The sequence below is a fragment of the Phyllostomus discolor genome, chromosome 9 (genome assembly GCF_004126475.2).
Source record: "Phyllostomus discolor isolate MPI-MPIP mPhyDis1 chromosome 9, mPhyDis1.pri.v3, whole genome shotgun sequence".
NCBI classification, from domain to species: Eukaryota; Metazoa; Chordata; class Mammalia; order Chiroptera; family Phyllostomidae; genus Phyllostomus; species Phyllostomus discolor.
In genome coordinates, this window is record NC_040911.2 from 42866114 (window position 1) to 42880598 (window position 14485).

At 35.6% G+C, this 14485-nt stretch overlaps 1 protein-coding gene across 1 annotated transcript in view; it reads right to left on the bottom strand.

Moving 5' to 3' along the window:
• The window catches only part of LPIN2 (lipin 2), a 65502-nt gene extending 54801 nt beyond the window's left edge, over positions 1-10701 (bottom strand). Inside the window, 1 exon segment of the mRNA XM_036009253.1 lies at positions 10463-10701. Within this exon segment, the coding sequence (XP_035865146.1) occupies positions 10463-10567 (105 nt within the window). The 5' untranslated portion in view covers positions 10568-10701.
• Between the last annotated feature and the right edge of the window lie 3784 nt (positions 10702-14485).

A 14485-nucleotide genomic window follows, 5' to 3' on the forward strand; every position in this document is an offset into this window, starting at 1 on the left:
GAACTCAGGCTTTTACTTTTTTATTGTTATGATGATTTTTAATGAGAGGACATGAGGTTGACCTTAAGCTTATCTGTCAAGGTTAGTAAGCTAATAAATTCAGGTTTCAAATTTGTCAAAATATACTTTAAGGAAATTTAGAAGCACAGATTTCTACATACTGGGATCACTTTCCTATAATTTCACCACACTATCTACAAAGTAGACACACAATTATTTAAGGCTGAGTAAAGTTAAAAAAAGGAAAAACCCTTTGCCACTACACTAATAAACATTCTTTCCTGAGTAGCAGTCCCAAGTTTTACTCAACTGTTTGCTTTAATTTTTCAGCAGGTACAACAAAGATAAGACTGTGTCACCTACTTCATCTTCAAACACCATCAATTCCCTGATCTCCACCCTAGTCACTGGCCCAGTAATTTTCAGAACAATCCTTCAAAATCCAACAATAGTTTTCTTCTCAATCCATAACCTAGTGTTGACTACTGATCTAAGAGAAAGGATGTTCTAGATATCCTGGATAATGAAATGGGAACAAATAAAGTATGTCTACAATAGATTGTGAACACACAGCACAATGGAAAAGATGATCAGAAAGAGATGGGGTGAGGAAGTGTGGGCTCAATGGTGAACAGAAAGCAGAAGGCAGTAAAAAAGGGTCTGTGGTTCTATGTCTCCATGGCATCCTGCCCTCTCCCTATCATAGCATGTAAGCACTCATCACCCTACCAAATTGGTAATTTGTTTATCCAATCTCCAAACTCTAACTTTTGACAAAGAAAGGAGAAGTGCTATGCTTCACTGTTTTCCTAAAGTCTGCCTGGCACAATGACTAGCAATAGGAGATTCTCCATGAGTATCTTTGGATCAATTTTTGTATGAATTAACAAATGGATGAATGCAAGATCTAGTGAACACAATCAGAAAGAAGAGGGAGGAATACATATGAGGTTTCGCACTGTAACCTGAATAAGAGAAAAATTCAAGAGGTAGGTAATGATACACACACACACACACACACACACAGTACCCCTCATTAAAAAATGCCAACAACAGTGGAGCAATGCTCAGATATTCAGAACCAGTGCTTTTTTCCAGATGCTGGTAAAAACCTCACAGAAAAAGCTTGCATAAATCTAGTTATGTGAGTATCAATTAAAATGACACCCACCTTGGGTAAATCTAAAAATATCCCTGTGAGAACAAATGACATCCGTGCAGATTGCTGTGAAGAACACTGAGCAGCCAGCCCCACAGCAACTTGTGGCAGAAGAGAGACTGTTGGTTTGTCAGGGGAAGTCAGTGTGGGGAAGCGGCAGAGGCAAGGCTAAATGTGACAATAATCATACATAACCAAAGATGACAGAAAACAAAAGTGAAATAAAACAAACTTAAGTTATCACTTCCTACTAGTCAGTCTACTTACATGAAAATGCCCAATGTCATAATTTTATACAGTACAGCCTTCAAGGTAAATGGCAGGTGACAATAGTTTCATTTTCCTAATGCTCAGCAAGTACCAAAATATTCATTTTCCTCAGCAATAGAATTGGTAGAGCAAATAAAACTAAATGTTCAATTTTACACATATCTTTAGATTTCAGTACACATAATACAATTTTTGTTCCTTGAGTAAATCCTAAAGGAGAAAGCACCACACTAGGGGCCCTAACTGGTTTCCATAACCCCCACATTGTTTCTGCAACCACACTTGTTTTGAACTATCACAGCTCCACAAAATGTAATGGTTCTCATTCCTTTACTTGCTTCTCCCTTCATTATTTCAAAATTGCAGAATAATGCCTTGTAATGAAGCTTTCTAATATCTTTTCCTGTCAAGACTATAATGTGCCCAGTTCTAATCTACTTGTACGTGAAATGACAGACCATAAATGTTACAGGGAACATTTAATCTGACCGGACTCTGGAAAGAAACAGAGAAATAAAATTTAAAAATTCAATTAACTATGAAAGATACTAAGCAATTACTTAGTCAACCTTTGTGTAATGGTTATACCTATCAGTAGATAAAAAATCTACCTGGATATTCATGCCAACTCTGCTGTGAAATGCAGTAAAAGGTTTTCAAATAATTAATAACTATACATTGAACTATTCAAAATACTGTCTTTTTTCAAAAAAGAATTAAGGTATACTTTACATACTGTAAAATTAACTCATTCATACCGTACAGTTTTAATGATGCAATGATGTAACCACCACCATAATCAAGATACAGAACTAGATCACCCCTAAAATACCCCTATAACTCCTTTATGGTCAATCCTTTTCTCCCATCCCCTGCCAACTACTAATCTGTTTTCTGTCCCTTAGACTTGCCTTCTCCAGAATGTCATATAAATAGAACCATACAGTATATAGCTTTTTGAATACAGTTTCTTTCACTTAGCATAATGCATTTGAGATTAATCAATATTTTTGCAGCAATCTGTGAGACTTGCAACAAGGTGGGCAGTGGACAGCTCAACCCTTGATCCTGTCTCCAGGAACTTGTATCCTAGTCTCTTTTTCTCTACCTGAATAAATCTTGCTTTTGTTCTGGGGGTAAAAAACAACAACAACAAACCAAAAAACCAATATTGTTGCAGGTATCAGTGGTTTATTCCTTGGTGTTAAGTAGTATACCATTGTATGGATGTACCAAAGTCTTTTTATCCATATGTCTGCTGAAAGATATTTAGGATGCTTACAGTCTGGGGCAATTCCAAATAAAGCTACTAAAAACATTTGTGTACAGAATTTTGTGTGAACAAAATTTCATGTCATTTTGTTAAATACTCAGGAGTGAGATTCCTTCCTTGGAAGTATTTTTGCAAGGTTGATTTTGCAGCTCTTGTTTTTAAGATATCTTCAATATACTAGGAGTTTGCTATTAAAATAAATTCTTTAAATTATTTTACAAAGCGATAATTTAACTGTTTCATAAATACAGATTTTCACATATGGGAGTTACATTTACTTACACTGGTGAAAATTCAAACTCTCCATTTATTCATGTCATAATATTTTGAACTATGTGTATCCTTGATAAACCACATATATACAATTCAGATGTTTTATTCAGTATTCCTCCTAGTGTTGGTCATGGGGAAGTGATGGGGAAAAGAGGAGAGGGAGTAACATTTATCCCTTCCAAGTGCTATTTTACGTATCTTATCTCATTTAATCCTCACAATTAGGTGAGGTATATGTCATTGGACTAGCAAGAAAACTGGAGCTCAGAGAAAATAAAAGCTACTTACCTAAAGAGTTACAGGCACAAAAGCTCCTATCTGTCTCACATGCCCAGGCTCTTTTTACTCTATTTTGGGACCACAATTCCAAAAAACATTAATGCTGAGGTTATGTAGTTTTCAGGACCATGTAAGTACAAATTTCATAAGTGCTTGTGGAAGGTAATGATGGTTCTTCCACATACTATCATATATAAAGATATTAAGCTTTTTATTATGAGTAGCCCTAAAGATATGATTATATTATGATCATAAATATGTTTTTCAGGAACATGTTCTCATCCTAAATTTTCTAGAATAAGAGAATTGGGTAGGTAACCTATATTGATGATGATCATTGATAACCATAAGCTACTCTAAAATAAAACAATAAATCTGATTGTTTGGCTCAATTTCACATATGAAAGGCATACAATCTTAACATGTTTTCATGAAAACCATATGTAATAAGTATTTTCAGTGATGACCCTCACTTTAGTCCAGACACCAGTAGAATATAATTTCCTTTGAAACACTCTGACCTTATTTGGTCACAGACCTAGCAGTCAGGAATTGACACCGTGGCTCTTCTGGGAACAAATGAACATATCCTGTAGTTTGCAGGTCTAGGAAAGACATGTTAAATACCACTCATCTTCCTCTCATCTCCACAAAAGAATGGCAGTCAGTATGACAGATGAATTACGTTGAAATTTTAAATTTATACCAATTGTGTTAATTCCCTGGGTTCAAAGTTCTTCAACATGCATCATACTACCTAGTTAAGTTCACTATGAACAAGCCAGATGAATTATACCCAGCAGAAATTGAAGGTCACTACACACACTTTAATTTAGCAGTTAATAACTTTACAAGCACCTGTAGGCCTAAAGTTCACCACCTAAACACCCCCAAAAACCCAAAACTAAAGGGCTTATTATGAAGAAGTCTGATAAACAAAAAGATACACTTTAGAAAAGAGGATGCAGACTGCCTTACCAAAAACAAGGTAAATCAAGGATTAAAATAAATTTGGTTTTAGTGAAATTCTGCAACTTCTGTCATTTGTTAGAGTGGACTGTGCATATATTAATATACAGGGTGGTGCAAAAGTATGTTTACAGTTGTTTATATGGAAAATAATACAATTAATAAATAATAATACAGTAATAAACTGTTTCAAGTAGGGGGCTATAAGGGCGCTAAATGGTAATGGAAAAATATAATAAAGACTATATATTTAGAAAATAAAAATAAACTGTGTTTCATAAACTCACAACTGTAAACCTACTTTTGACTCACCCTGAATATGCAGCCTCCCTGTATATTCAAACATTCCCTCAAGGGTACTTACGCAATTTCTCTTCACAAATTTTTGTAAGACTGCTGGCCATGAAACTGAACCAGTTTCCACTCTACTACAAGAAATGGGACATTTATTCCTACAAGGTTGAGTTCCTTTAGTTACATAAAAATTCTTTTCAGTGTGAGAAGAAATGACAACTATCTCAGGTATGGAAAATAATGATTCACTAATGAAGAGACAGTGATGCACACCTAAAAAAGCCACAAGAGCCTTCGCTTTTGGGTCCATGATGTACCTAACATATATATATATATATATATATATATATATATATATATATCCAAAAGCCATTGTTCCCCAAGGATCACAAACACCTGGGAAGTGTCTAAAAATACAATTTCCTACAGGAAAGGCTTAAATGAACCCTGTGGTATTGGCCTGGAATTGAAAGTTTCCATGGACAGATACACAAATACAGAAGGGCTTATTCCTGGGCTAGAATACATATTTAATATCTGGGATCTCTCTGCTAAGAAGATACAGACTCAAGAACACTCTAGAAACAGTAAGCTCAACTAGAAACCAGCTCTTGGTTTCTAAATATCATTCTCCAATAAAAAGAGCCAGAACTACTTGAAGAAGTTGTTGAACCCAGGGCTGGGGAGCAGGAAAATATAAGATGATGCTGGAGCATCTAATAATGACAGAAAGCAGAAAATACTCAAAATCAAAAGAATAGAAGCATGTTAAACAAACACAGGATCCAAAGCGAAAGAGCTCCCAAAGGCTAATACTAGAACAATGTGGGCAACAAAATAATGATAGCCTACATACTAAAATATTCATGAGTCCACAGTGATATAAATTAATAAGCAGGGAGAAATGACAGTTTTCTCTTAAAGGATGAATTCTAATTAATAAGTAAAGAATGAGGGAAATAGAATCATAGTAATAACTGTGGCAGGCAATGGATGTTAGAAAAAAGAGGATTCAAGTTTGAGGAGAAGTAGGATGTTTGCTTATTCTCCAAGTATCTTTCCCAAGGTATATATATTCATTACAAAAGGTCAAATAGTAACTTTATGGTAGAGAAACCTAAAGATACCACCTGCATCAAGTGATCTAGGGAAACCTCCCCAGCAATAAGACACACTGCCATCAGGAACCCCCTTCCTGATGATTCACTGAAAAGGGCACATAACACATCCATGATCTTCTTGCCAAAAACACATGACCTTCACCTAATTAGGAGACATCAGCCAAACTCAAATTTGGGGGAAATTCTATTAAAAAACTAACCAGCACTCATTGAAAGTATTAAGACCATGAAAGACTGAGGAACTGTTACTGACTGGAAGACTACAGTAACCTGACAACTAAATGCAAGGTGGGATTCTGGATCAGATCCTGAAATAGAAAAAGGACTTCAGCAGAAAATATCTGAACACATCTAAATAAAGTATGTCATTTAATTTCAAAAACAAAAACAATTCCTGGACTCCACTACCCCCTTCAATTCTGATTCAATTTGTCTAGGAAATGTTTTATATTTAAAGCTCAGCAAGGGTTCCTGGGAATCACCATCCTTGGCTTAAAATGACTGAGGGACTCTGAGGAATCCCAAAGCCCAGGCCACCCCACCCCCCAGATTATATATGCAAATACTTTTTAAAGCCCCCAAGTGGTCCCAAAATAGCTTATCAAGCTATGTCTGATGATAACTGATCACAAGGAAGTAGATCAATTCCCAGTACCCTCTTGAAAGACTCAGTGGCAGGGGAGTGAAGAGAGGTAGAGGGTGTACTTTTGCTCCTCTCCTGCCTCACATCCCCGGAATGAATTCCTTTTCCAATTTTAATCTTATGGCTAAATTTAAGTATGTAATGGTTATGACCTCATGCTTTATTAGAATATAAAACAGAGGTGACAAATAATTTATAATCTCAGCTATTACCCCTTGGCCTAACTGAAGATAGCCTATTTGCATTTAAGTGAAAGTCTCAAGAGATAAGTCTCAGAGAATGCAGCAACATTCTAGAAATTACACAGCTCTGCCTACAGGTTTTCCTAGGAGTTAGGCAAATATCTGATGAAGGTGTTTTCTACACAGATAGGGGCTAGGGTTAAGATGGCAAAGTAAGGGCACACAAAGTTCTCAGCACAATTTCATCATAGTTAAAGCAGTACTCTAATAAAACAAGATCAGTATATTGTTATTTCTACCCTTTGAAAAAGATATTCCCAAATGTCTTAAGAAAGTAAAAGAACTTAGGCAATGGTTCTAAGGTTATGCAACAGACTTCAAAGAAGAGACGACAAATATTTTTCTGGAACAAGCAGCAAAAGAGTTAAAAAAAAAAGAATTATTTTCTCTACTTTCAATTAAATAGTAAAATAGAACACATGTGAAAATTACCTACCCTAGAATTTTTTCTTCTAGAAAAAATTGAGTTGTAGAATTGGGTTGTTTTGAATATTCAAATACCTAAGGTATGATTGTAAAATAAATTGTATAAAAAGTGTTTTCCCAAAAGAGGTAATATTTTTATTTAGATTCTTTCTGATAGATATGTTCAATTCCTCTAGCCTAGACCTACACCTGACTTTTTGAGATGCCTAACGATAGTGATGAGACTAGGACTTTCACTTCCTATGCGCAAAACTGACTGACCAGCTCTTGGATCAGATCTAGAACACCGGGCTTTTCTTAATCAATAGAGTGAAACTGTTCAACTCTCTGAGAGTATATATTATCTGGGCAAACTAAGAGAGATATTGAATAGTATTTATACAGCTATCTGTTGGATTTCTGTCCAGTTATGTTACTCACAAAATCAGAGCAGCAAACGACTAAGAATTTTACTACATGGAAACAAAAAAGACTGTGAGCATCTAAGCAGACTCAGTATGACAAAAAAAATATTTGCTGAATGAAGAGAATTACATTTTCTTTAAATTGTTTAGTGCATACACTCTTACTGTATTGTGGAGCAGTTGTATATGCATGTATTTTAATTGTACGCTATCTCCAAGTCTTTATTTTTGAAAACAGATGAAGGTATAAGTATAAAAATGGGTAATAATTTTCAAAGTTTAGACATAATTCTGGCCACAGCCTCTAAGTTACTCTTCCCCAAGTACCTGAGCTCATCTGTAGTATCAGGATTAAAAGCAGCAAACAATTTGTGAAAACACAAAGATTCTAACAGAACTGACTCCCCCAAACTACCTAACAAGTAACACTATCACACTTCTGTGAGGAAATAAAATTCTATGCAACTAAATATTTCATCAGTTAATCAGTTTTGTGAGCACTGCCCATGCTGAGCTGGAGGAAAATGTTTGGTTTTGGACCCATTTACCTAGTGCTGTTCTAAGATTTCGGACAACAGGGAGTAATGACAAATGTACGGGGAAAGGGAAGGGTTTCCTAAGTCAGTAGAAAGCAGTGCCCCCAGCCACACACTCCACCTCCAGGGTGACCTGCTATCTTCCACCACCGTTTATGTCACTAAATCTTGCTATAAATAATGTAACAATACAAAATTCTCTCAGAAAAAAAGTGAGCTTTTGGGACTCAACCGTACAGATGCCCAGGTCCTTTGATAATGAGATCACAGGGATAAGGGTAGAGAAGCACTGCCCTCAAGGCTTCCCAGAGTCCTTGGCAGCAGGTAAAAATGTGAAGATCCAACCAAGGTCAAGTCTCACTCTGCCTCATAAACAGGGGTTCTCATCTCTAATAAGAATGGCCCTTCTACTCTAAGCCACAGAAAGATTCAATTCTAGAAGCATTTCTTAGAATTACAAGTTTAGCTAGAACTCCTGTAGTCAGTCCATTCTGTCCTAATTATAAGAAATGTGATCAAGGTAATTTAAAGTAAGTGAGGGTAAATAAAGCCTGTAGATTATTTTGGAACTTCAGGGTAATTGAATATGAAACAATTTGGCTTTTCTTTGCCAAAGAAAGGAATTATCTTCACTTATTTAGAAATTATGGGAACATGATTTTTAAAAAAAATCTTCATCCAAGAATATGCTTTTGTTGATTTTAGAAAGAGAGGAAGGAGTATGAGGGCTGGAGAGAAATGGCGACGTGAGAAACATCACACAGTTCCTCCCATCCTGACCCATAATACAGGGATCTAACCGACAACCATTTTGGTGTACAGGGACAACACTCCACCCAACTGGGCTACCTGGCCAGGGGTGAAAACATGGTTTCTAAAAAAAAATTCCCAGTTTCTACTAAAGCACAGAAAGCTTTTGGTTTGGGGGTTGGGTTTTTTGTTTTTTGGGTTTTTTTGTAATGAATACATTTACATTCCATACAAATAAAATCTTTAAGATGAACATTTTCACTTTCCAACAAGAGTTATGCCCAGGCAGTTTATGACTAGTAAGGTCACTGAGGGCCTGGACCCTGAGAAAACCAGGAATCATCCTCACCTCCTCACCACACACACACACCCAGGTTATAAAAGCAACTCCTATATAATCAGTACAGCTTTTAGCAGATATCAAAGCCAGTGTCTTGAACACCAGCCATTCAGAAAATCCAAGTTTCTCTTGGGGTAGGGGGGTTACCCATGGAATTTCAAGGTTCTAACATTATCATAAAAGGGAACTGATAATAAAATGCAACCTAATCAAACACCTATTGCCCTCCTTTTAGAAAGGAGGAAACAGTAAGAAGTTATTCCTGTGATGAGTGGTTTGTGTTAGTGCTACTCACTAAATGAAATTTTTAAATATTTCATATCAGCTGTGTTCAATATTCTCCTTTCTGACCTTTATAACAAAAATGCATGAATCCACATATACATAAGATCTATACTATTAAAATGGAAATTTCAAAAGTGAATTTTCTCAGTAGCACCTGACTTCTATTCATACTCAATGTCCAGTTCCAACAATTCCTGAGAACCCTAAAAAAGTACTAATACCACCAGATCCAAAAGCAAAAACACACAAAATGTGACTAACATTTTTAAAAGGTGATAAAAATTTTTAAACTATAATCAACCTGATTATGAGCCAGGTTTTAAAAGCTAATTTTTGTCCTGTTTATTTTATACTTGTTTTCATAAAAACATAGTCCTTTAATTTTCTTAAAAAATATCTTTACCTCATTGCACTTACTTCAGATTAGTTGTAAAGGAAAAGGTTCCATAAGTAAAGGTAAATAATATTTCCCTTAACTCATCTGGTTTTGTTTCCTTAATACAGACTTCTAGAACTTAACTAAGTTTATATGACTTGTTTTATATCTTGTATTAGAGAAAACTCTAAATTAAAAAAAAAAACCTCAGACATCCTAATAAAAACACATATATAAAAAATGCAAGTAAGAATATTTTAAAAACTCAGACAATATGCATATTCTCCACATCTTCCAGGTAAAAGCTTACATACATTTATTTTTGTTTGCAGTCACAAAGGAAGACTGCAGTCACAGTTCTCTATTACATATCAGAATACAATACCAGTTTCAAAATATTGGTTTAGTTTTCAAAAAAAAATTGGCCAGAACCACACAAACTATAAAACTTTAAATGTTTTTTATTCCTCAACTGCTGCACCTAAATGCATGCAAGAGAATGTGAAACCAGATACATTTAGTTTGAAACTCAGTTTTAAAAAAATCTCAGTTTAACTTTACTTTTTTTTCTAGGCAGAAAGTTATTGATAATAAATGGAAAAATGCAGAAAGATGGTATGGCATGAATGAGGGAGACCAGGTAGGCAAAGACTTCTGTTGAACCTAGCATTTAAAAATTAACAAAATCCCTTACAACACTGCAGTTTCCAAAGAAAAGGCTTTAGCCATTTTCTTTTGGTGGGTGTCCTCCCCTCTTCTTTCAGTATTAGCCAGACTGAGCAAGCAAACCAAGTGCCCAGAACATTGGTGGATGCAACTCACCAGGATACCAGCAGGGGCCTTTCCATGGTAAACATCTTTAGTTTTCCTTAACGCGTCTTCGTGAACCTTCTCCTCATCTTCACTATCATCTTCTAAGTAAAACATCTTAAAATTGAACTAGCTTATCAAGCATGTCTTTTTTCAAAGATGAAAGTACAAATTCTAAACTATCAAAACGGAAAGCTGCTCTGCTGACAAACTGTTTGCAAACACAGTAATATGGTTAAAACGGAAAGGAAATGGTTCTTTAAAAAAAATGCAATACATACATGACTTTACCAATAAGATTTGCTCAAAACACCTCAACCCCTTCTCTCTGAAGAAGATAAGAAAGGGCATGGAACAGGCTGTGCCATGTGTTTACGCTGATAGGTACCAAGTCCTGCCCAATCACATGACAGTCATTGCAGCTTCCATCACACAGGACAGGGATTGAGTTAATGATTCTCTAAATCAATCACATCCTCGTTTTCAGAAATTAAAACAACTACTCATATGAAGAAGTAATCTTACAGAAATTTAAACATGTAAGGGAAAATAGTTTATGTATGTTTGTAAACATCAATGAGCTTCCCAAAGACAGCCCGGTTATATGTGCTTTGTAGAACTCAATTACCAAAAATTTTTTACTTTGTCATATTGGAATGACCCAACATATTTTCACAAGTGTAGAAGAGAGACTGCTGAGCACTATAAATAATGAACAAATAATATTGTTAACAAATTATTATATTAATGTTATTATAATATTAGGTTATAATAAATAATGAATTATTTAACTTCAAGAATATGACAATGCAACATTGTAAAATTCAAATATTCTTGGAATTTCCTTTCCAGCTCTCAGTAAGCTGACATATAGTAACTTCAAAGGAATTGTTTTTTAAAAAACCTAAAACGCACAAGACACAGATAAAATGTATTATCCTTTAAATTGAAATATACTATTTTGTTCATCAGTATCTAGGACAGTGTTGCTCATTACAAATAGCCACTAGCCACATGTTACATTTCCAATGTGGCTAGTACCAATTAAGATGTGCTAAAATACACAGAATAAAAACAGAAATTGAAATAATCTCATGAAGATACAGGGAAAGAGACAAATGGTGGAAAACCTCATCCACTTTAAATGTGAGAAAACTGAGGCTCAGAAAGAGGTCAGGCAATCAGCCCCAGGGCACCCACTTAGTAGACACCAGATTTCTGGTTCAGGGCTCCCCGACCTCACCCCCCTGGCCAGGTTAAATCGAGAGAAAGTGCTAGGGGGTAGGAGGATGGAGACTGACAGGAAAGAGTTACAAAAGGCCTAACCAGAGAGGTAAGATCCAGAAGGGCAGAGATAGGCTGGTATGACTTCTGTTCTGGCAACCTTTGCCTCCGATGCCTTTTACACAACAAGCAGCCCCAGGAGAGCCACTTCAGTTTCCTGCTAGTATTGGAATTGTTTCAGTGTTTCGATTTATGACTCACAGAATGTTCTGACTGCAAAGGAGCAAGCATGGACCATGGACCAACTGGAGGGTGAGCTCATCCTCTAAACATCTGTTTAGTCAAGAGACATACACCTCCAGCTTCCTCCTGTGGTAACCTGTAGATCACCTAACACCCCTGCCTGGCACTCAACATTCTGGTTCCAGTCTGTCACTTGAGTGGTGGCTTTTTGGACATGGTAAGTAAGAGCTAGAAATCAAACCAACAATTCTTAATCATCCATGTGATTTTTTTTCAAAGAAAAGTGCCATTGTATATTGTCAAACGTTTTCTCTATAGGCTAAGAATAATGGTTGAATATCGAGAAAAATTACTTTTTACTTTTCAAAAATCTTCATTATCCTTTTTTAAAAAGGTGAGTAGAAATTGGATGCTTTTTCCCAACACTTAAATCTTTCAAACAAAGTCTAGTTTAAGAAAACAAAGCCAAAATGCTAGTCAGAAGAGTCAGAATCTTATTTAGAGTCTACATCTGATAATGATGCTAGTAAAATATATATCGTGTTTGTTTTTTCCTACTACCTAATTCCATTAGTATCTGATGACTAGGTATAAAACACTTTTTAAGAAGATGTAAGAATTTATTTAAAACTTCCTAACCTGAAATTTGGTTCAACAGAAATACCTTTATGCCACAAATTATATTCTGATTTTAGCACAAAACATGAAAACAAGCTGCTCCCCCTAGTGGTCATATTATGGAATAGCAACACATTTCCACTGAAGTACCAATGAAGTGAGAAAAATAAATTTTTGAGTAGTCTTAAAAAATCACACTGAAAATATATTTAAAGCTTCAGTTACAGGAATTCATAATCACCATAATTTCTCTGTAGTGAAGGAATTAACTCAAGTGCCTTGCTGCATTTTCAAGGCCACTCACATGTGACAGAGACGTCCACACAAAAGGAGTAAAGCTCACCTGAAACAGAGTTCTTTGAGCCACATGGCTTCTATCATCTGTAATTCACTAAAGCATATGAAGTTTTCCTTCCCATATTTAGAACTACTTAAAATACACTGTTTACCTATGAAAACAATCCAAAAGTGACCGGTACACTCTCTTCAAAACCAAGAGAAAATTCCCCCCAATGCCACTGAGTTTCTCAAACATTTGTAGTTTAACTGTTTATTGGCAAATGATTATGTAGTTTACTCAAGTTCCAATGTCTCATTATATCCTCACACAATCCCAAAACGCTAAAGAGCACAGCTAGTGACTATTTTATTTGTACTGTGAATGAATAATCAAATACAAACAAGTCTTTCCAGGAACAAAGAAAAAAGGTCTCCCGAGGTCAGAAAGCCCAGCTTAAAGTGACATTCACAAAGATAATCTTGAAGACTTAGATTTTATCTTTAAAACTGAACATCTTCTGCATTCTGCTCTGATGTGTCCATTTCTTACTAAAAAAAAAAACCCACCAAAAACCCAAAAAACCCAAAAAGACTCACTGTCAAAATTCAAGGGCTAATGCATAATATTTACTGTATGGCCTAAATTATCCTCAGTGTACATTTCCCAGTCTGAGGAGTTGGGCCTAAACATCCTCTGAGATCTAACCCTTCTGACATTAACATTCTAGGTCAAACTTTCACCCAAATACTTTGAGATCAGAGGGGAAAAATATGAGAGAACTGTTTGGTTGTAGCATTCAAGCTTATCTGTTTGATCATTATTAAGAGGGTAAAACTAAGCAGCCCAATGAAGGATCAAAAGAAATGTGCTTTGACATGTCACAAATTCTGGATATCCCAATAAAATAAACCAAAAGAAGTGGGAAACCCTCTGCCCTGCTCAAGAACCCACACGGCAGCTGTCTCTCTGGGTGTATGTGTATTTCTGTGTCCTGTTAAAGCATCTGTTTCTTTTTAAATGTTTGTCTCTTCCTTCAATCATTTCACCCTCTGAATAGCAGTTTGAAATAGTCCTGATCCCACAGTGACACTCAGGAGTGACATCCTAAGTATATAAGCAATTTTGTGTATTAGGGCTTTGTCACTCAGTTTTGTTTACACTCAAGAAATCCTATAAAAATGCAAGTCATATTATCAAATTTGAAAATATTAAACAGAAACAGATCTTCTGCTATGAACTCACAACTAACAGGAGTGCACCAGTGTTATCACAACACTGAGTGAGTAAAGGTACTTAAGGAAGCACACTATTGTCTTTCTCCACTCCAGGTCAGGAGTGAGAGAGCTTGAAAGAGCCAGAGAAAACTACAACAAATGAAGTGAACAAAAGTTGATGATATCATTAACACAACCTGAAGAAAAAAAAGTAAAAATTACCACAAATTACGAGATCACACTCTTTGACTCTTAAGAGGAACTTCCCCATTTTATAAGCTGGTTCTGCATAACGTTTCTAACTAAATATTTTCTGGATCATTGAAAAAAACTGGTGATGGTTAATTATTCTGTTGCTGTGATTTTACATCTTTCAAACAGTTACTTGCAACTTTATTTTCAAAATATTGGTAATTAGATGATATTCTCCTTCCTGCTCTCTTCTTCCATCTATAT